General features: G+C 47.4%; 1 protein-coding gene across 2 annotated transcripts; it reads right to left on the bottom strand.

Moving 5' to 3' along the window:
* Nucleotides 1–380: 380 nt before the first annotated feature.
* Nucleotides 381–22,293, bottom strand: peli2 (pellino E3 ubiquitin protein ligase family member 2). 2 transcript variants are annotated; one of them, XM_066694174.1, is made up of 6 exons: nucleotides 21,888–22,293; nucleotides 7,520–7,649; nucleotides 3,374–3,475; nucleotides 2,628–2,831; nucleotides 2,331–2,519; nucleotides 381–2,048 (listed from the first exon to the last, which is right to left on the bottom strand). In XM_066694174.1, the coding sequence occupies exons 1-6, from the start codon at nucleotides 21,962–21,964 to the stop codon at nucleotides 1,470–1,472; spliced, it is 1,281 nt and encodes a 426-aa protein (XP_066550271.1). In that variant the 5' UTR covers nucleotides 21,965–22,293; the 3' UTR covers nucleotides 381–1,469. The 2 variants fall into 2 exon arrangements, with proteins under 2 accessions (XP_066550271.1, XP_066550272.1); XM_066694175.1 differs by having other exon boundaries at nucleotides 2,634–2,831; nucleotides 21,888–22,283.
* Between the last annotated feature and the right edge of the window lie 101 nt (nucleotides 22,294–22,394).

The following is a 22,394-nucleotide window of genomic DNA, read 5'->3' as shown; positions in this document are numbered from 1 at the left end:
GGGGTCAGAGGCGTGCGAGAGTCTGTGCGTGCGTGTGTGAAGTGTGTGCGGGTTCATACTTAAAATCCACGAACGGTGTGTCAGGGTGTCTTGACTCTCCACGGGGAAACCGACTTGAAACGAAAACGCTCGAGCTGTAGAGCGAGAGAAAATAGTGCTCAAAACATCAGTGTGGATGTCTAAGGGTACGAACAATGAACGAAAACCGAAAAATCCAGAGGACCGGACTCGTGAAGAGTGTTTACCCCCCCAACATACACACACATACACACATACACACACACACACGAGTATACAAGATAAAATATATTAACATCCTCATTTAAATTATAAAACTGTACAAGGGCCTCAGTGTAGTAAAATACTCATTAGAAAGAATATGAAAGACAGATCGTATGAGTTTTATTGATGCATCTTGAAAACAAAATGTTCAACTCTCTCTTCGTATAAACTCCCCTCATTAAAATAGCTCAATTTCATCTGGTATAAATGTTACCCTCTGGGGCAGTACAGGCCCCTGAGTATTGCAATCCATATCTGTATTATATGGAAGATGATTCATATTTATTTGTTTGACGTTCCTAGTCGCAGTGGCTGGAGTTACGCTGGTCCTCGGTCGCCCTCACACACGCACGTGCTCACTGGCATCTCCAGCAGTGAGTTTCAGAGGGCGTAGCGTCTTCCACCGCTTCACACGCTCCCTCCGCAGGGCCGTTGCAGGAGATGGGGGAGTTGGGAGGCCCCCAGGGGATGACGGTGAGTGAGGAGTTGTGGACGAGTGACCCAGCCTCCCCTTCCTCTCTGTCCTTTCCTCTCCAGCCAGCAGACCAGCTGACTGGCCCGGGAATCGAGCGTTGCGACTCTGTGACACGGCCAGCCAATGCCAGCCCACTCCGGGGTCCCTCACAGCACAGTGAGGAAACGAGTGGCCATCTTCCACCATCTGAGTGACCGGCTTTAGTGAGTGAACGAGGGCTGGATTGCTACAGAAAGCCTGATGAGTCCATTCCGGTCATTCAGTCCCTCGGAGCTAGTTCAGCCCGGCTACTTCAGCAGCTCAGTGGGGTTTCTGTGCCACCGGGTTTGTGAAATGCCTGGACTGGTCTGTGAGAGAATAGTGTGAAATATGGTGCTGATGGGACACAAGAGGCAGCAGGGAAATGACAGTGTAGACAAGGGAGTCTCCGAGCAGAAACCCAAAGGCTCGCCCCGGCCCACCTGCCCGAGCTCCCACAACCTCACCACCCCCGAGTGCCAGTCTGGACCGAGTCCGCCCGGCTCTCGGCAGCAGATGCGGCCATCCAGCAGACCTGCTAGGGTGAGCATTTCAGTAGCACCTTATCAACTGCGGCCACGCCGACACACCCCTCCCTCCGCCAATTAAAAAACAAACAGAAAAAAGGAAAACAAAAAAGAAGAGCAGGAGAAAACGTCGTCTCCCCCTCCCTGGCTGATCCCCAGGAGTCAACTCAGTCAATGGGTCCCTGGAAGATGAGTTTGGCGCAGCCCTGGGAGGGGGTGAGCTGCGTGGCGCAGAAGGGGCAGGCGGCGTGGAAGGCGTGCGTGCCGTGGGGCAGGGGGATCTCAGACCAGTACTTGGCCGACTTCTCGGAGCAAACGTGTCCGCAGGGCACGAAGGCATGGGTGGGGGCTCCGGTGTCCACGTAGAAGGCGGGTTCGCAGCCCAGCCACAGGGGCACGTAGGGCCCCACCGTGCGGCACATGGGGCACTCGCGCTGGGCGTTGGGCTCGTGCTCCGAGCGGTGGCCCCAGTTGTGGTACCCGTGCACATGACCGCAGGTGAGGTAGACCCAGGGCTGCTTGTCCTCCAGCGAGCCCAGGTCACGGCTGCGCTGCATGCTGGGAAAGGCCAGGGTGTTGAGCCCCACGGGGCACTGGGGCCGTGCCGCGTTGATCTCCTGCCGTAGTGCCTCGATGTGCTTCTGCGTGGGCGTGTGAAACAGCCCGTCCGCCGTGCGCCACAGCAGAGTGGCGCCGCACAGGTCCACCAGAGAGCCATCCTGCAGCACGTTGCTCTCAGTCTCCACCTGCAGGGGGCAGCACAGCACACAGCTCAGGGGACAGACCGACAGAGGAGCGTTTGAAACGTAAATGTGAAAAGTGCTTAACGTCGATAAATGTGTATAAATTGAAGCCAATCCCTTAGAAACCTTGACTATGCAAACATTAACTAATAGAGCCAGATTAAGAGATTAACAAACTATGCTTTTTCAAGATCTCCATTCCAACTTAATAGCATGACGGCAAGATCGCCCTTCCTGAAGGTCTACAGTCGCCCCCCCGATTTGCCAAGCCCCCCCAGCACTGACCAGTTTCCCTCGGGTCTGTGCGGAGCGGGTCTCTCTCAGGGTGTAGACGTCCCCACAGACGGAGATCTCCCTCCACACACCGGGCTTGGAGTCTTCTGTGAAGCCCCCCCGTGGGTGCATCACCAGCACACCATTGGTGGTCAGCCCGTCCATGTGACCGTCAGGGTTCTTCCACTTTGCGGCCTTCTCCTGGTGGGGGGGAAGAGAGGGGAAGAGGTTTCAGCACAGCACGCAGAATGAGACGGCCCGTCCTCTACACCCAGACCCACGCCCTTAGAATAACAAACCACTACACACACTGACCCCCAGGAAGATGTTCTTGGAGGAGTCGAAGCCGGCAGCGAAGATCCTGGCCGTGTAAGGGGGGCTGCGCTCGCAGACCACCCGGCAGGCGAAGCGAGAGATGGTGCTCTGAGTGATGGGCGCGTCCTCACCCGCCTGGCCCCCCGACACGGTGTCCGTGACCACGAAGTCAATGGGGCTCTCAGTGGAGCGGCCAATCTGCAGTGGAGCAGAGAGGGAGAGAGAGAAGTCCGAATGAAACGAGAGGCACAACAGCAAAATGATTCTGCATTCGAGAAAGTGGACAAACGAGGGAGCTACTAGGTAACAATTTATTTTCTCATGCAATGTGCTGCACTGACTGTTCAGGCTGATTTCATGGCTGAGGGCTGGATGTTGTTATGCATGATGTTCTGTAAAAGGGCCCTCAGCTGAAGGTCCCAAATTGCTGCGTAAGAAAGTGCAGCTGAGCGATGCCTCAAAATACGGTCGCCCAGACCTCCAGCCTAGCACATAAATAATTCATTCAGAAACTATAAAACTGAAACCCTCGTCCCAGTTATGCGGCTGCCATGCTTTCAATCAAAGCGAGGGAGCGCAGAAACTCACACCGAACAGCACCCAGACAAATTGCTCGATTTGACGGGCGAGGTGAACGACTAATGGAGAAATTGCAGCCTCCATCATCAGTCCTGACAGACGACAAAACGCCAAGCCTCTGAAATGCATACCCCACCCCCGCCCCCCACCTTCACGGTTACCTGAAACATGTCCGTGTCCTTGTCATGGCAATACTCCACCACCACGGTCTGGTTCCGGGACAGCGTGTATGAGATACTGTGCTGCCCCCTGCAGTTCACCGCCTGAAACACAAGGAAGGAAGAGACCCCGTCACACTCGGCCGAACACACACAACCACTGGGATAACATGGACCTCAACAGCAGCCTAAGACGTTGTCCCCGAGTGGTTTCTAACAGCGGAGCAGGTCCCCTCAGACTGCCACCTTCCCAGGCTTTTCAGGTCTCACATGAGCTGGATGATTTGACGATTTACCAAGTTTGTTTGGTCTTATGATGCATTTTGGTCAGACTGTGACACTATCACCATGAGAAGAAAAACAAACGCAGGACTTGGGACTGGTGTCTTATGTCAATCATTTATCCAGACATTCAGCTGATTCAGGTCACAAACTGATCTGGTGCCAGGGTGCCTCAACCTTAAATATGCATGGCAGCCTGTCAAGTATTAACACTATCTCAAGCAGGAGGAGAGAGAGAGAGAGAGAGGAGAGAAGAAAAAAAAAAAAGTATATTTTTCATATCCAGAGCACAGAACCACTTGCAATTTCGGAGGAAGACATTAATCAAAACGGCAAAGGATGCTTTTCCTTGCCTTTAGAGGACTCCTTGTTCTGCCTATAAAGGCTTCTTGGCTGCTCAGGGCTTCCAACCCCCTGGGCACTCATCAACAGATAACAAGGCTGAAGGAGCGCAGCACTGAGCCACAACAAACCAGTTAATCTCAGATTATTGCTATAGCAATACTGGTTTATCTACCAGTGCCCCCCAGCCCTGGTGACCGAGAGCCAGCGATATGTACAGTACATTCAGTCTCTCCAGACGCCATACCTCCAGGGTGGTGCCGACGCAGGGGGAGGGGAAAGGCAGATGGTGGAGTGGGTGTCTGCCTTTAGGGGAGATGGGTTCGGGGAGAAGTTCACTTTGGCTCAGCTGTAGTCCTCAGCATTGTTAATTAAGCGCCTCCCCACACACACAGTGGGGACAGTACGCTCCTGCCACTAACAAAGCCTTCATGAATGAGTGGACAGACAGGATGATCAATGGGCCCATTCTGTGGCACTAACCTACCCCACAGGACACCACTCTGACAGCACAGCTCTCAGCTGTCCTGCCAACGCAGCCATCGCCGCCAACGAGACGAGGCCAAGCCCCCCTCCGCCATGTCTACAGCTGCCCTGATATGCAATATACAGAACACTACAAAAAAAACTGCCATGTCACCAAGCCAACTTGAAAGTCTCTCCCGCCTTTTCACTAGACCATTACGGTGCACAACTGGACTATGACAAGAACAAGGAAAGGCCATTACATGTAACAGGTTCTGTGCCAAACACAGAGGTAAGCACCCAGCAGACGCCAGTCTCGACACCAGAGAAGAAAGCAGAGTAAGAGTCATTTGAGTTTCATCAAGTCCCATATCTTAATACCAGACTGTACTTCAGTGAAGGTTTCTGCTTTGTAACATCTTTTTGGCTGACGGGGCAGAATGTTTGCGGTCCATGTGACTGTTGGGGACAGCAGTGGTTCAGGGGGCGTGTATTTGGACGCTTGCGTTAAGTGCAAGTGCAAGAACGAGAGGTAAATATTAGGGACTGCCCTAAGCCCCTGCAGTTACGGCAGTTTGTGGAGCAGATGGCTGCGTGGGGGAGGCGGCGAGGGTAGCAGTCGTTATATAACAGGATCAGTGTATAGGGCAACAGAGCTGTCACTCTCCCAGCACACAGAGGGATGCTCTGCTCTGCCTGACCACAGCTTCCACTGAAGCCACCAATCCCCCGGGGATTAGAGGACCGTGCACTCGGGTGCCGGAACTGAAAAGACCATTCGGGACACCGGAGACTGTCTTGTCAGCAGGATCACCAGGCGTCTACTCTTGGAGAAACACAGCATACCACGACTAATGAAGCAATCAGGACCTCCCCCACCACTTGCCCCTGGGACCATCTCTGTACCCTCATGTCTCCCAGAGACAGTGATTTAGCACACAGACTGCTCACATGCTGGGCCCCCACATGAGAGACAAAGCAGAAGAGGTTGCAGAGAGAGAGAGAGCAGTAGCAGAGAGGAAAAAAGAAAAGAGGGAGAAAGATCAAAAGGAAAGGGAACAACATGATTGTGTAAATGATATAATAAAAGAAAAAGAGAGAGGAAAGCAGGAAAGATGAAGAGAGAAGTTGCAGTGTATGCCTGGAGGCTTCCGGAGGGGAATTCTCTGTGCCTGCAGGCCCGGGAAGGCCCTTTAATTGGGATCAAGCGGGAGATTAGAGAGCAAAGGAGGGAATTAAAGAGCGTCTGCCTCCATCACGGAGATCACAGGAGCTCCTCATTAATACTCATGAGGCCATGCGCGGGGAGAGCAGCGATCAGACAGCCCCGCTGCTGCCGCCGCCGCCGCCGCTGCCAAGTGAAAACCAGCCAGAGACACGAACAACAAAAAGAGTCCTTTTCCACTTATCGCTGGAGAAACCGCAGGCAGCCCCACTCCTCCAGGAAGCCAGCACACCCTGGGCCAGATTTAGTCCCGAGCGAGGGGGCTGACGTTTGAAAGCGAGAAAATGATTGTTGCTGGTGTCAAATCAGACCCTTTTCAGGATGGTAACTTTTTTCCTGCAAAATTCTCTTCCAATTTTTTCCAGCAATTATAATGAAATAAATCCAATCCAACCCCCCACCCCCGGGCAGTAAGCCGTCCCCCCACGTCCCAGCGCTGCAAGCACGTGGCGTGTGCGGCCCCTCGTCGGGTCGGCGATGAGCCACTAAACAGAACAGCATGCTGCCACTGGGGGGAAACAGCCATGAGTTTTTCTAGGCTTTGTTCATTTGATCACTGGATTTTTTCCTACTCTGTAAAGATTCATAAAAAAAAAAAACATCTATAAATAAAGAACTCAACACCTGCTGCTCAGGAGAAAGAGGCGATCCGAATTATAGAACGGCCTTTTCCACCCAGGGAAAAAGTGCAAAATTGGTACAGCACCGAGTGAACGTTACCACCCAGCGCCATGCAGCATACTGATGGCGTGGGAGGAGGGCCGGTCAGCAACAACTCATGTTACTAGTCCTTAATAAATGCCAAGTGTTGCTTCTCACTGGAGAGCTTTGATGGCTTGTGATCTTGTCGCAGTAAAGCACAATCCAGCGCCTCCGCATCGGCCATTGTGTCCCGTGGATGTATGGAGGCATTGGCATAGAGTGGGACACCTGAACGCATTGTTAAACCATCATGTCTGACCTCTTCGGCACCGGCGTCAGCATAGAAACCATCAACTATGATCAGCCAGGGTGTTTTTCCCACCTCTTTCTTTAATTGAAACATGAGGACCGAGGTGAAATCGCAGGCTTTATTTGCATTGGTTTTAAAGAGATTTGAAGCAGAGAGGGTCTGAGCTGATAAGAGTGTTTTTTGTTAATTTAGGCTTGGTGTGTATTGTTCTGTTGGCTTCCCCCCCTTTTCTGGTGCAATTTGGAAACAAATGGCACTGCAAACAGCACAGAACTGATGGTTTAGCCAGGACTGGTCCAGCGTCTCTCAGACGGACGCACAGTAACCCACTTCCACTGTACCTCCCCCAGGAGCCCCCGACACTGCCAAACCTGCCTAGCAACACAGTCAACAACAGCTTCCAATCACGTGCGAACAGGAAGGTCATGACCCCATGGGAGAGATGGAGGGAGAGAGTGCGAGAGCAAAAGAGAAGAAAGGGGACAAAGAAGGAGGAAAGAAAAAAAGAGGTAGACACAGAACAGCAAACAAACCTGTCAAAATAATTTGAAGGAATCTCCAAACGGTGATAAAAGAACAGCAAATAGGAAGTCAGTTCACAGAGCTGTAAAGGGTGGGAAACCAGCACACTGGAGCTCAGGAGACCCACAATGAAGGAGGAGTTAAAGCCAGAAAGGGATGAACACACAGTCTCTCTCAACCTAAAATATGTTTCAAGAGCAAGGCAAGAACATGTGGATGCCTGCGATTTCCATCTCCTCGCTATCAAACTGAAGCGCCCTGAAGCCCGGCCACCTGTCTGTCAGGTGGCACCTCTGGTCTGCAGTGAAAGCGCCCCACCCGTGGTGAGAGAGTCAAAGTGCCGTGGAAGGCGTGTCCCTACCTTGCTAGCCTGTGGCGTGTTGAGCACGTGCACAGTGCTGGGCTTAACCCCGTTGGCCTTGGCTCTCCTGTACAAAGCAAACCGGCTCTTCCTGCGGCCCCGGTCTCCATTTGGGAGGGAGCCATTGTACCTGCCAGAGAAAGAGAGAGAGAAGAGGAACTTAACAACTGCGTAGAAAAATGAAACTGCGTGAACTTCTCTTTTCAAAAACAAATTCCTTCATCTTCCTCTTCGCTATAATTCATATATATTGGTATAATTTGTTATCACATTTGAAATTGTGGGGTATATATGGGTGTCAATGAGTAAGCATGGAGAAACCGGACAAGAATAGCACAGTTTTAACTCTCCCAACCCAATGAAGGAGCCGAGCACTTTGGATATTTGGAAATGAAACTATGTGGTCATGTTGTTCTTTGGCAGAAGACGGAATAAAGATATAGTGCCAATCTTTTCTGTCCTTATTAGGGCAAATGTAACATCCTGATATAAATTCTTTTTGGATTTATATATCGTTTCCTGACCCGACTCCTCTCCAAAAATTCCTTTGTTTGCATTCTGCCCTGTGATTGGTGCACAATAATAAAAAAAAAAACACAATGGGATTCAGCCAATCAGTGAGTGAGTGAGGAAAATTAGCGCCTTAACACAGAGCAACACTTAAAGCTCTTTAAGAAATAAGATGCAGCACAAAGTCATCAGCCTGGTCACACGAAAGCCATACATAAGACACACACGACTGGTTTTCAAGAGTCTCCTGCAGTGTTGAAGCTCTTCAGAGTCAATACACCAGACAATTTATGCAATCTGAAGCTTGATGAAGTGATGCCTCTACTTTTGTCTTCCAAACCTTCTCCCCCACGGTCTTCACCGGTGTCTGTGTGCAAGGGGTCAGAGATTTTACATAATTGCTTGGAAACAGCATGATTGAAGTATTTGATCATTTTGTTTTGGTATTATTAGCCATCCCTCACTTACTACAGCACAAAGACTGTATTCATTGGTCAGTGCTCAAAGAGACGTTGAGCTCCTTCCCAAAGTATGACCTAGGGCCAGAAACAACTTTCCCCGTATCGAGCTCAAGATTTACATGCGTCTGTTGTGGTTGGTTGTTTTGTAAACTTATGAAACGAGTCACTGCAAGTAGTTACCGTCTATCAACTGTGCAAAACACACAACACGCATCACATGCTGTTGTGCGTTAAACATGTAAAGTTCATAAGAAACATCCTGAACACAGCTCTGACTAACTAAGCCACAGAAAAGCAGTTGTCCGAGGCTCCTCCCAGGCCCCACAGGAGACCCAAATCGCCTCTCTCCAGGGGTCCGGGGCCACAGTTTGGTTAATGAGATAACCAGGGACATCCACACCACACCCCTGGCCAAATGTTCAGCCTCCTGCTCACGTTTCCCACTGCTCAAATTATGCGATACATTCAAGAATACTACGTCACAAAAAAATTAAAATAAAGGGCGTTTCATCAATACAGAGCTCAGCACTGTGAAACTCATACCAAACGTGTTCCACTGAGAATCGCTTTTGTTCTTTAACAGTTCAAAACTCCCACTCAGGTGGCTTCCCACCACAAAATGCCCCTTGGTTATAAACTGCCATAGTCTTATAATGAATCGCTCTTCTTTCTCCAGAGAGCGAGCGGTGGTAAATTTCAGTACCAGCTGTGCCGTGCACCACTGTTAATACTACACCAGTACATTAATCTCCGAGCAGGGAGCGAACACCATTGTGTATCAGATGAACATGTTGAAATCCGTCTGCGGGACGAACACTGGAGCCTGTATTCTTGTCACTTCTTCACATCTTGCCATAACACAGGCACTCCCAAAGACCTTATCAAAGGAGCGCATGCAGGAGACAAACTGCAGGAGTCTGTTCCAGGTCAGGGGACGGGCAGAACAAACGAACGCGCGCACACACACCTACTGCGGGAGAACTAAACGCCGCCACCCAGCAGACTTTCCCAAAGCCTACATGGCAAGCTAGTATTTTGTGCCGCGCCTCAAGGCTCAAGTGTGCATAAATGACATCTGCTCCTACAGCTGCCAGCTTTATATTGAGCACACCACAAAACCACCAGGAACTCTTAATGGGTAACAATACAGAAAATAAGAATACGAGAAGTGGAAGTTTGTCAGCTGAAAGTCCAAAATGCTAAATTCAAATGAGTACTGTAGTAACTCGGCTGTATTCTGGGATAATAATTAACCAGGGCACATTGCCAAGTGCTGACACTTAATTAGAAATGCCATACAGTCAGTGGTGGATTCAATTGCAGTCAATGTCGTTTTCAGATAGTTTTTAGTATCAAATACATGTTTCTATATGTACTGGTGCCAGAAAAGAAACCTGATTAAGATGGATATTTTTCATCTGCTTCCAATAAGACAAATTTAAGGCGACATGTTCAACGAAACCACAGTATCAAATAATTGCATGTACTGTCTGAATTGTTGCTTTAAAAAGCATCCACTTGATTATGCAGTTACCTGTAACGTTTCAGTGAACACACATTGTGGATATTGAATTACATGGTGTGTAAATTATGCATATGCTAAACTGTATTGTTCTAGATTAAAATGTGTTGTGTCAAACTGTAAATACAATGTTTGTACAACAAAAGGGAAGTTCAAACAATATGTTGGAGCTGACACTTCCACTACGGAATATGATTTTGGAAGAGAATCCGAAAGCAGAACAATGAAAAAACAAATAAAAATACATCTGCTATTGAAGCGAAGGCAACGGTACAATATTTCACTGGGCTAAACATTTTTTATGACTTAAGTAGTAAATTTGCCATTTCCTGTAGTAATGCGCAGTGTCAATAAGAAGAGACGGGCAATGGGGAAACTAACTTTACAAGGTCAGAATGGATCTTTCTGACGCTCGTAAAGCCACATATGTGCACTCGAGGAGGAGCACAAACAATAGAAGAGGCACGGACCGATCAAGAAGAAAAGAAACCAGACCTTGAAATATGACATTCTCATCCAGTTTAACATGATCGTCTTGCTGGACTGGATGAGAAAGCAAAGGACTTTTTCATTTTCCTCACCCTCTCCTTAGAAAACACACCTCGCCCGTTCAAGATCAGAGGGGAAATCATCCCCCCCTAAATATTGTATGAGACAAAAATCTAAGTAATTTTAGGATTAGGCAATTCATCATTTCTGTTACGTCTGATGTATTTGTACTTGTTATGACTTGAAGTTAGAAAATACTGAGCCATTTGTGGCTTTAGCGGTTACAGCAGAGACGTACAGAACATCCACTTACATTTTTAAATACTTCCTGGTATATCTATTAAATTCTGGGTTTCACATTCCTAATAGCACTGAAATCCCCCCCCCCCCATCTCCCACTAGTCATTTAAAGCCCAGTCCAAAATAAACCTGTGAACATTTTTCAAGTACATACCACTCTGCCTCAGCCACAGAACTGAACAGCCCAGGGACAAGCATGCCCTCAGGTCGAGACAGCCAAGGTTAATTTCGCCTCTTTCTAAATCGGAATACTTACTGGTATAAGAGGTAGGCCGACCTCTTTCTCCCGATGCCTGGATATTTTACCAAAGCACTTAAATCGCTACTTGTGGTGTCCCATCCCTAATGAGCCACGTCTCAGGAGCTGAAGGCCCAGGTGCGACTGATCAGACCCACAATGCACTGGGCTGATCACACTGCTCTGTCATAGCTGTCCATTGCACCCTGCAGTAAACAAATCAAGCTCAAACTAAATCCCAGGACTGCTCACTCTACCATGCTATAGACACTTCATCTGTTGTCCTACAGAAAACAGCTAATGAAGGTAACAAAGGCTACATTGGCTTCAGCTTGTACAGTAATGGCAGCCTTACCTCCTTCCCTGAGGCAACACTACACTCTAAATCCTGACTATTATTTTGGGGAGTGAAACCCCAGTTTTCCCAGTAAGTGACAGCAGATTTGTGTTGGTGTCGACAGTTGGCAGTGTTGCGAATAACAGTCTCGGCACAATTATTTTTCCAACCGCATTAAAATTGCATTTCTGTTGCACAAAGGGCCTGGTGTGAGAAGATAAGGAAGGTCCCAGGGCAGCAGCCCAAAACTCCACATTGGCCAGCTGTCCTGTACAGCTGGGACAGCCCCACGCTCTGCCCCTTTCCAAAACCCCCACCCCTCAGCTGCCGCTCCACCCCTCCTCCTAATGCATATCCCCACCCGTGATAGAGCCCCCAAAAAAACTTTAAAACACATGCAAAAGCCACCCCACCCCCCCCACTTCAGCTTCCCTCCCCCATCACAAACCCCCAGGCTTCCCAATCCTCCACCCCCTACTTCTGTCTCCTCAACAAAATAAATCGCTGACCTCCAAATCACCCTGCACCCCCTCCATACAGATGACCTTCCTCTCTCTGGTTCCCCCTTCCCCCTCCCACCACTAGAACCCTACCCATGCTGCCCACCCTACTGCACCACCTGTCACCCGCATCGCTGAGCCGGCTGGCAGAGTAGGGACCCGGTGGGACAAACCAGGCCCATGCGATCGCACACTCGGACAAAGAGAAGACACTCATTTAGTGGACTGAAGCCTTTATCACTGTATCCTTCTATACCAAACGACATCACTATTCTAGCCAGGCAACTGCCCACAAGCACGCTGATGAACAAGGAAATCTCTATCCAGCGATTTTGCGACTGTTAAATACAAAACTAAGGGTGATGTGACCCATACCGCTGGTACTTTATTGCACTGAATAAATCCACAGTGACCAATAAATAAGACTCAAACTAACAAACCCTGCCCTTCCCCCCCCCCCTTTTTTTTTTTTTTTTTTATATACTTCGTCCAATGTTCCAGTTGTATAACCTATCCTCTCAGAAAAACAGCAACCCCTCTCTTCTCTGTCATCTTGTAATTATAAGTGCCTCCCCCCCGCATCCCATCCACACATAATAAAGAGCCTCCACATCCCAAACGCAGAGAACACCCCCTGAATACTGGGTTTGACTTTGTTTCCCTATAGCCAGCAAATCAAAGGACTGAGTCAGACTCTCAAGGAATAAATGAAGGGCCTTTTTATAGACACGGCTCGCTGGTATGTAGAGGGAAACGAACACGGCAGATCCTCAGATCCAGCTGGAAAACGCCCCTGCCGGGAACCTGGAGACACTACAGTGGTATCAGCGCCTAAGGGGGAAATATTTTTTCAACCAGACACTGCCTCATCAGAGACCATATTAATAAACCGGAAGTTGTGTAGGCAGAAAAGGGAGTACAAAAAACAAGAGAAAGATGTTACAATGGTCACAAGGAAACATTTAAACTTCCTATAGGGACTCCTAAAGCACCACGCTGAAAGGTTTATGGTGTCATTGTCGTATTAGGAACAAACAGCTGTGAATACACCGGGTTGACAAATGTTTTATGCATGTGCCCTTTCCTGGCCCTACGTCTGCTACAGCTGGTTTATGGGTTAAGCGTTGAACAGCTCCTAGCAAGACGTGATCTCAGGTTTTCAAGGCTGCAAAGACTCGGGGAGACTCTACCTAAAACATCACTTTACTGCAGACAATGACGCCCTCACAAAATCTTCTCTAGTTAATTATAATCCCTTTCCACAACAAAGGGCTTCGTCAACGGGTTTAGAGGCTGTGGATTTCACTTACATTCATACACAGGGATTAGGGGTTTCTCTCAGTGACGCTCCAGCTCCCCGGATCACCGACACCGGGCTACCTGTCTCGCCGGGTCTCCCGTCAAGAGCAAGGACAGTGTTAATCAGGTATAAATACTCCCGATTAGCCACCATAATTCCCCAGCTAATCTGGATTCATGAGGGGGAGGTGGGGGGCACAGCGACTGGAAGGAAAAGAGAGTGAACTCAGCAACTAGGGGCTTAATGTATTCGCCTGGCCGTCCAGAGCAAGGGCCGCCCTCGTAAAACTCAGCGGTTTGTTTTAGCCGGGAGTCTGGGCTGCGGATCTTGTGTACTGAGCTGGGGAGGGGGAGGGGGGGCGACGCAGCTTGCAGGGTGGGGGATACGGAAGATTAACGCCAGGAAGGGATCCTCGACTGTACACAAATAAGTGTCTGGGCTCCGTGTATTTATATTTTGTTGCTATAATACATGTCAGACTTCCCAATTTATAAATATCCCAATTTGGCTGCAGCCCCTTCAGTTGGCTAGGAGGAAATTAATATGTTTATTAGAAAACAAAACATAACTAAAACTCAAATTGTCAAGCAACTAAAATCCGAAACTAAATCAGAATGATGGGACTCAACCCGTGTCTGGCATAGCTTTGGCGTCCTGTTAGGTGGCACTTTATAAAACACAAATCATGAATCATAGGAGGAAATGCATCACTTCACCGATGTATAGTCAGCAAGCGTTACCCTCAGCTGACAAGACAACTCGGGACTTCAACGTTACAGTCCATTTATGTAAAGGCGAAAAACAAAGTTCTTTAAAAAATAATGTCGTCTCTTTCACAGCACCATATCCTCCCAGTGCTTAGGAAATGAACAGGACAAGCCAACTGGTTCCGCGTTTCCTGTGCAGTTATAAAAAGTAAAAGCACCCGTGTCATCTCGGTACAGCCTTTTCTTACCGTCCTACGAGGGTGACAAATTCCAATTTTAAAATTTTCAATAACCACCAATATTTCAATAACTGTCTTCCATTCAAAATAAACACTATACACGTTACTTTAAATTACATCATAACTCAGTCCCCTAGTTTCCTGCTACGTCTATTAAAGTCTGGATGCAAAAGCAGTGAGAAAATAAGTGTAAAGATGTCTATAAACACTAGCTTCATCTCATAGCATTCCTATAATTAAAATAAAGCCAAAAAGAGTGTTTTGATGCCTAACTAGAAGTATAGGCCTACACCACAGATTGGAAAATGTATTTTTAAAGACGAAATTAGTATCTCTACTGTTAGTTCAAGTCTGTGCATGTTAAACCGTCTTTAAAATGAACCTAGCATGTAAAAATAACCATGACGCTCATCTTGTCCACGCAGGGTCACATGATTCACACGCTGGTGAAGTTTGTCATGTTCTGTACAGTACGCAGTCACTCGCCCGAGCCGCCACCCTGGGCCTGTCCCATTAACGCACACCATTTAGCAGCGTGAATGCAGTGACACTCTCGCTGGCCCCTGAGTCAGCTGTTTACCCTGTGGGAGTTGCAGTGTTAAAAGGAGAAACGCATACATCAGCACGGGACGCCGAACACAACGGACCACCTGCACTCCAGCTGAGACCACTGCTCATTTCAGCCCCACTGAAGGCCTGGGCATCAGGAGTCTCTCCTCAAGATGGGGGGGAAGAGGCAGCTCCTTATGGATCTCTCCATGCTGAGGTTTAACGAGACTAGAAGTGACCAGCATTACAGCACTTCCTGCGGCACAGTTCTCCGCATAACAGCGTTACACAGCTCGGTTCCCAGGAAGAGTTAGAAAAAAATAGAAATTTATGCCCGGCCTGGGCCCCGAGGGTGATGAGCCAGGGACCGCAGCGTGCCCTTCATACTGCCCGTGCACTGGGGAAGAGAGGGAAGAGCTGGTGCCATAAAGCGACGTTCTCTTCTGCTTAGCCTCACGCTGTGGTCTATTTACATCCCACAGCCGCCCAGCCCACCCCGCCGCCCTGACGCGAAGAGTCGTCTTCCCCCCGTCGAAGCCGATGTAGCAGAGAGTGGAATGCGTTTGTAAGCCGTTCTGCAGTCAGTGAGCAAATCTCCGTCAGTACAGCACAAGACACCCTGGGAACAGATTCTGGCATCTCCGCAGAATCAGTATACGACTTTATTTACACAGACACAAGTATGACATGGTCTTAATTAGGCTCACTCTGAAGGGCTTCAAAATGGTGCTCCACACAAGAAGGTCGTCCACACCCTGAACGCTGATGGCTCACTGACTATAATGTAAACTCAGGTGTCCTGGTCACAGGTGAGGAAGATGTGTGTGGGGGGGTAGCAGTGATTATCAGATTAGATTCCATCTGGGTTTTATTTTGGGCTAGTCCAAAGCTGGATTTCATCGCAATTAAAATAAGAGATTATGTACATTATATCATTCCAGTGGAAACTATTTTTAAAGCAGTGAATAAATACCACTTTATTACATTTTTATACATTTTTAATACTTAGACTGTATTCAAAATAGATGATTCTGAGCTTTAAGAGGGATCGTTGTTATAAAAGTGATCACAGATGGTTTCTTTATTTATATACATTACCTAGAAATATAAGATGCATATTAAAACTTGGCAAAGCACCACTTTGTTAAATCAGGAAATGTGTCACATGCCCTTATTGCATTTAAACAAAAAACTAAGTTTGACACTACACAGTGAAGCAGAAAAAAAAAAAAAAGCCGTGCAGACGCGAGGGCAGCAGCGCAGTCCGACAGCACAGCTAACAAGTGTGCAGCAGCCCTGCCAGTGACAGCTCTAATCAGAGGCAGGCTCTGCAGGTTGTCAGCAGTGTCGGAGCACGATCGCTGCTGCTGAGCAGACAAGACAGCGACCGGGGCTACTAGTGTTTCCACTTAAAAGGCTTCGTACCGATGGTGCTGCGCTGTGCTGTGCTGGATGTGTGGGATACAGTGGAAGAGAACTGACTGAGCCAATCCATCCCGTCGGAGATATAACACTTCTTGCATAAAAGGGAAACTGTATTCCACTTTAGGGTTGCATTACACTTTCCTGAACTCGAAAGGGTCTAATTAATATCCTGAGAAAGCCTGTCAAAGTGGCTCTTTTTTGCCTCTACTATACACTCACCTAAAGGATTATTAGGAACACCATACTAATACTGTGTTTGACCCCCTTTCACCTTCAGAACTGCCTTAATTCTACGTGGCATTGATTCAACAAGGTGCTGAAAGCATTCTTTAGAAATGTTGGCCCATATTGATAGGATAGCATCTTGCAGTTGATGGAGATTTGTGGGATGCACATCCAGGGCACGAAGCTCCCGTTCCACCACATCCCAAAGATGCTCTATTGGGTTGAGATCTGGTGACTGTGGGGGCCAGTTTAGTACAGTGAACTCATTGTCATGTTCAAGAAACCAATTTGAAATGATTCGACCTTTGTGACATGGTGCATTATCCTGCTGGAAGTAGCCATCAGAGGATGGGTACATGGTGGTCATAAAGGGATGGACATGGTCAGAAACAATGCTCAGGTAGGCCGTGGCATTTAAACGATGCCCAATTGGCACTAAGGGGCCTAAAGTGTGCCAAGAAAACATCCCCCACACCATTACACCACCACCACCAGCCTGCACAGTGGTAACAAGGCATGATGGATCCATGTTCTCATTCTGTTTACGCCAAATTCTGACTCTACCATCTGAATGTCTCAACAGAAATCGAGACTCATCAGACCAGGCAACATTTTTCCAGTCTTCAACTGTCCAATTTTGGTGAGCTTGTGCAAATTGTAGGCTCTTTTTCCTATTTGTAGTGGAGATGAGTGGTACCCGGTGGGGTCTTCTGCTGTTGTAGCCCATCCGCCTCAAGGTTGTACGTGTTGTGGCTTCACAAATGCTTTGCTGCATACCTCGGTTGTAACGAGTGGTTATTTCAGTCAAAGTTGCTCTTCTATCAGCTTGAATCAGTCGGCCCATTCTCTTCTGACCTCTAGCATCAACAAGGCATTTTCGCCCACAGGACTGCCGCATACTGGATGTTTTTCCCTTTTCACACCATTCTTTGTAGACCCTAGAAATGGTTGTGCGTGAAAATCCCAGTAACTGAGCAGATTGTGAAATACTCAGACCGGCCCGTCTGGCACCAACAACCATGCCACGCTCAAAATTGCTTAAATCACCTTTCTTTCCCATTCAGACATTCAGTTTGGAGTTCAGGAGATTAATGGAGGACCAGGACCACACCCCTAAATGCATTGAAGCAACTGCCATGTGATTGGTTGGTTAGATAATTGCATTAATGAGAAATTGAACAGGTGTTCCTAATAATCCTTTAGGTGAGTGTATAAGATAATTACATTTATATAAAACGGCATTCGATTTTCATTACGAACAAGTCAATGGTCAAAGAAAAGCACTGATTTTAAAGTAACAATCACCTCATTTGCTTTCAGCTGAAGCCATCCAATATGCCACACAAGCATACATTGTAAGAGTGTCTTTCTTTTCAGTTCCAGTACGTCTTCCACTGCTTCGTATGTACAACATTCACCACAATTTCACATATATCCTCTTTCCTGAGCAGTGCAGTGCCGAGCACGAGTAATGTCCGGTCCGGATGCGTAATTGGATGAATACGTGCAAAGTGTGTCCGACAGTGTTCCCGATTTATCTTTACCTGTGGTTCAGTTGCTCTATTCAGTCCATTAAACATACTACCCTGTATCGCACACAACTCACTGCCTGCTGAGCATCCCAGCATCCTCCTGGGCTCCACTGCTTCGACTAATCAGCTTAACAGCAACGAGAATGACTCCGTAGTAAAGAAAATACTTTATATAACACCCTTTTTCTCCAAGAGATGCCAACAGCTGAAATTCTTCAAAATAATTCTGCACATATACAAGAAAACCGCAGTGTACGTTAGGCCTAAGTCGCCAACCCTCATCCTGACCGTGACCCTAATTCAACACTTACACCAACGAGACTTATATAAACCCTCTCACCTCAGTTTATCCTTTAATTCAATCTTTTAACTCGACTAATACTAAATTGGAGTGTGTAAGTAATCCTTTACCAGCTCGACACTAATTCATGATTACACTTACACCCCAATGCCAGGCTACACTGAATTGTGACTATACACAACTCAATCTAACAAAAATCGTGCCTGATGACAACCGGTTATACTCACAAAACCTCCATTTCAAAATAAAGCACTTATCCTAACCACAGGAACTAACCTTCAATATAAAACCTAAACATCATTACCATCATTACCCCTTTAGGTTCATTTTTTCCAAACAAACAGTCTTCACTTGTGTCTGAGCTCACAAGGTGGTTTATTTTCATTTAATTGTCAGGAAACAGCCCAGGGGTCCCACAGCACAGTGGCCCCTCTCTCACAGCACAGTCGCCTGTGTGCTGAACAAACTACACCTTCCCCTCCAGACAGAGGGCCATATAGCTAATTAAACTCCCAGCCGGGCCTGAGTTAGCGCTTCTGTTCCGCTACCCCGGGACGTCTCTCAGGACCTGCACCTCACAGAGGCCGCTTGTTTAGGGAAATGCACAATACACAATTAATAGGTTCAGTCCGGCAGACACAATGGACAGAGGAAGCTGCCGAGCTTGAGCTTCTGTGGCCCGATCAATACTCCCTTTCATTCCCGGCTCACAATCTACCCGCCTGCCAGCTTCTCCTCGCCAACACCGCACTAACACACCCGGGCACAAGGCTGAACAAAAACCAATAAGAATAAGAAACCAATAAGCGGCCATGTGCAGCAACCAAATTAAATCTCTTATTCCATTCTTCAACAAGCATTATGCTGATCACATTTTGGGGGAACATGAATGATTTTTTTAAACCTGCATATTTCGATTGTTCAGAAATTACTCTTCCCGGCTCCACGGTGAAGAGAAGTTTTCTACCTCTGAAATGATCGAACACGGGTCCGAATTCCCTAAGTGGTGCTACTGTGTTGTGATCATTGGCCTGCTCAACCCGTCCTGCAACAGCAATAGGACTTCTGAAGGAATTTATAGTTTTAATTTACATTTAAATCTGATGTATCACCCGGGGAGCCTAGCCAACTGCATTTCTCAACTCATCCCTCGAACGTGTCTGAGCCTGAAGAAAATCTGTCTACAGAGCTTCACGCTCAAGCCTCCCTCCTGCAACAGCGAAGGCAGATTATCTGTTCCTTCCTGCCTTTCCAGTCAGTGTTGTACAGCTGTTTGTATACAGCTAACGGGGCAATAAATCAATAAATACATAAATAAAAGAGAGAGGTTTTAAAATGTTCCCTTTCAAAATGTAGGTTATGTGCACCAGTTTTATGTGCAGCCATGTGTGTTTGTTATGGAGGACAGTGGGCGAAGACAAGTTTTAAGCTTGTGAAATGTTTTAAAAATCACTGAACTTCCAGTGCTTTTAACTCATGTCACACAAACCAGGTCCACGGGCACTGGAAGCTATCAACATAGCTGAATGCATTATTTATTATTCTAATAAATCTTTAATTTCAAACCATACAAGGAGTGCCATAACGGGCTTGGGTACTCCCTTAGTAAAATCCTGATTGTTTAAAGTAGGCCCTAGGCAATTTCACACGTGCCGAAACTCACACTCTGTAAGCAAAGAGTCTAATAACAGAAAATACATATTTCGTACAGGGTTCACTGGTTATGATTGTGAAAGTAAGGCAGAAGCCAAACGGCACAATTGTTTTTGGTTCGCTAGTGATATGAATGAATTGACTCAGACAAGTCTGAAAGTTTAGTGAAGAAACAGATTTCTTGTATAAGCTTTTGAAATGAGTTTAATCGGGTTTATCCAGAGGTCAGGTTTGACACAGTACACTATATTTGTCCAGGTATTAACTGGACTGGTGGAATTAATCTAATCTAATTTGTTAATCCAAAATATACACTCATAATTAAAACAGTCCCATGCAAAATATACAATATATCTGGTTCAAAAAGTCTTGCCAAAGGGCTTGACTAATAGATTATGGAAACATGCGAGCGGCATTTGTTGCAGTTATTGATCCAAAAATAAAAACTATTGGTTACTCACAGGCTGAAATCCATTCATGATAATGTGCTCATTTATTTCAAGAAGATTGTCATGTTGCCTGTAATCATCATCACATTGCATTCTTTTGGTGGAAAACAGGGGTGGATGGATACAGACTTCAGATTCATGTCCTCCGCTTATGCAACCAAACTTCAAAACCATCTCCACACTTGCCCTGGTCTATACACCCCCACAATGGACCAACTGAGGCGTGTCTGGGCATTGTCCTGGAAAACGTGGCAGAAAATGACTAAAAATAGAGACACACCACTCTTCCCTATTATGCAATAACACAAACCAGGAAAGAAAAGAATAAGAAAAAATGAACACAGCCCTGTCTGGGTTTATTAACGGGAGCTAAAGGTCGGCAGAGGGATGAGTAATATCCCCCGCTGGTGGCACACTGACAGTAGTAAGCAAATTTCAAATTGCCTGGGTTCAGACTTTGACGTGAGGCTAGCAAAGCTTTCCGGATTGGGGGATTGAGTGTGGTGCTGTAAATCCCCCCGAATTTACTCACTGGGACACTTTGAAACAGTGCTTTTGGGGGGATAATCGCATAATATGACGCATGCAACGCAGTGTTTTGTGTAACAGCTGCTCCGCTAACACGTTGATCTTTAATGTATGGGTTTGACCTATTGTATGCAGTTGCTCTGTACACAACAGTTTCTTTGAGATCTCTTCAGTGCATACAGATCACTTTGTTTGCTTCCCACATTAGCTCGGGGATCGGAAGCTACTGCAGTGCATGGCTTCATTATTGCACTGGCAGAAGTGCCCCTGCGGTTGGTACACAATGCAAAGTTACACTGGGGTTTGTGCACAATCCTGGGTTTCTCTTGCTTTTGGAAGCGGAGCGGGTGGCCATCTCTGCGGCTCCAATCTGGCGCGGCAGTCCCTCCCCTCCCCTCCCCAAGTCGTGTGGGAAGCAGCGAAATGCCCATCCACATCAGAAGCCCTGCTCACTGGCTACAAGTTTGCAAAACTTCCCGATCGCACACTATTTATAATCTAGCGGAGGAATCTACACGAGGTTGTGGGTAATAACAGGGAGACGTGCGATCGGTTGCAAAATAATCCAGCTCTGAAAAGGGAAAAGCAGAGTCATGAAAGAAATCCCGCGATTGACACACACACACCACACGGCTGCTGTACTTATTTTCCAACCCCCTCCCCCCACCGTGCACCAACTACAGTAGCTAACGACTTGACCCGCACTGTAATACAAGAGCTGGGCAAACGGTTGCATTCAAGACTTGATGGTTCAAACTAAATATGCAATTGTGTAATATAATAGACATGGTATGGAGTAATATATTTATGGGGATGTTTAGGCGCGCAGGGGGGGGGGGGTACACCATCAACACAACTAGCAATCGTAGCCTAACTATGCCGTCACCAAACCCCTCAGCCTGGCGTGCGTTCCGGAACCGAAGCCCCCACAACCCGAACGTCGGAAGAACTTTCGCGACATTCTGGATGCCATTGTTTCGAACGCGAAGGCGGTTAGGGCTTGTGATCAGTCCGCACACCAGCGGGTCACACAGACGCCGAGGGATCCCAGCTGAAGTTCTAGTCCCGACTCAGACCTAGATATGGCAAGGTTTCCTACTCACCCCAGCACCACCAGCTCCCCGAACTTCACCGGCTCTTTATGGGGGGCGCAGTTCTCCTCCTGGTTCGGCGAAAACATGAGGCTTTGGCAAACTACGCAGCTCACAATATAGTCGTCCTCGGAGCTGGGAGGAGAAAAAAGAATCGGTAGGGGAACCCTTCACAGCGGCCAGGTCACTGCCATCAGCTCCCACTCTCCGTCGCCGCGTTGCCCCAGGGGTGTTTATGTCATGGGTGGCTTTATTCTTCTCGCTGCTCGTCTCATTCAGATCAAAATAAACTTTATTTCAAGTGCCACCGCTCGACTCGGCGGTCCGATCCGCTCTGGAGCGGAGACACGAAAACAGCCCTGAGCAGAGGGTGGGTTGTACCATATGCTCACACATTGCTTATGAAGGGGGGCAGGCGGGAAATTAAAATAAATAACACGAGTCTCCTCAGAGCAGATACAATTTTATTTAGCGTGTTATATTTTAATACCGCTTTTATATTTAATGTTTTTTTTATTA

This window comes from Amia ocellicauda, chromosome 21 (assembly GCF_036373705.1).
Source record: "Amia ocellicauda isolate fAmiCal2 chromosome 21, fAmiCal2.hap1, whole genome shotgun sequence".
In the NCBI taxonomy this organism is placed as follows: domain Eukaryota; kingdom Metazoa; phylum Chordata; class Actinopteri; order Amiiformes; family Amiidae; genus Amia; species Amia ocellicauda.
This window is presented reverse-complemented; position numbering and strand designations above follow the sequence as displayed.

Excerpts from the sequence above, each read along its gene's own strand:
- peli2 (XM_066694174.1), bottom strand. The coding sequence starts at position 21,964 with ATGTTTTCGCCGAACCAGGAGGAGAACTGCGCCCCCCATAAAGAGCCG. Across the intron at positions 2,832-3,373 it reads AGGACACGGACATGTTTCAG|ATTGGCCGCTCCACTGAGAG; the intron begins GTAACCGTGAAG and ends GCTCCACTGCAG. Across the intron at positions 2,049-2,330 it reads CACAGACCCGAGGGAAACTG|GTGGAGACTGAGAGCAACGT; the intron begins GTCAGTGCTGGG and ends TGCCCCCTGCAG.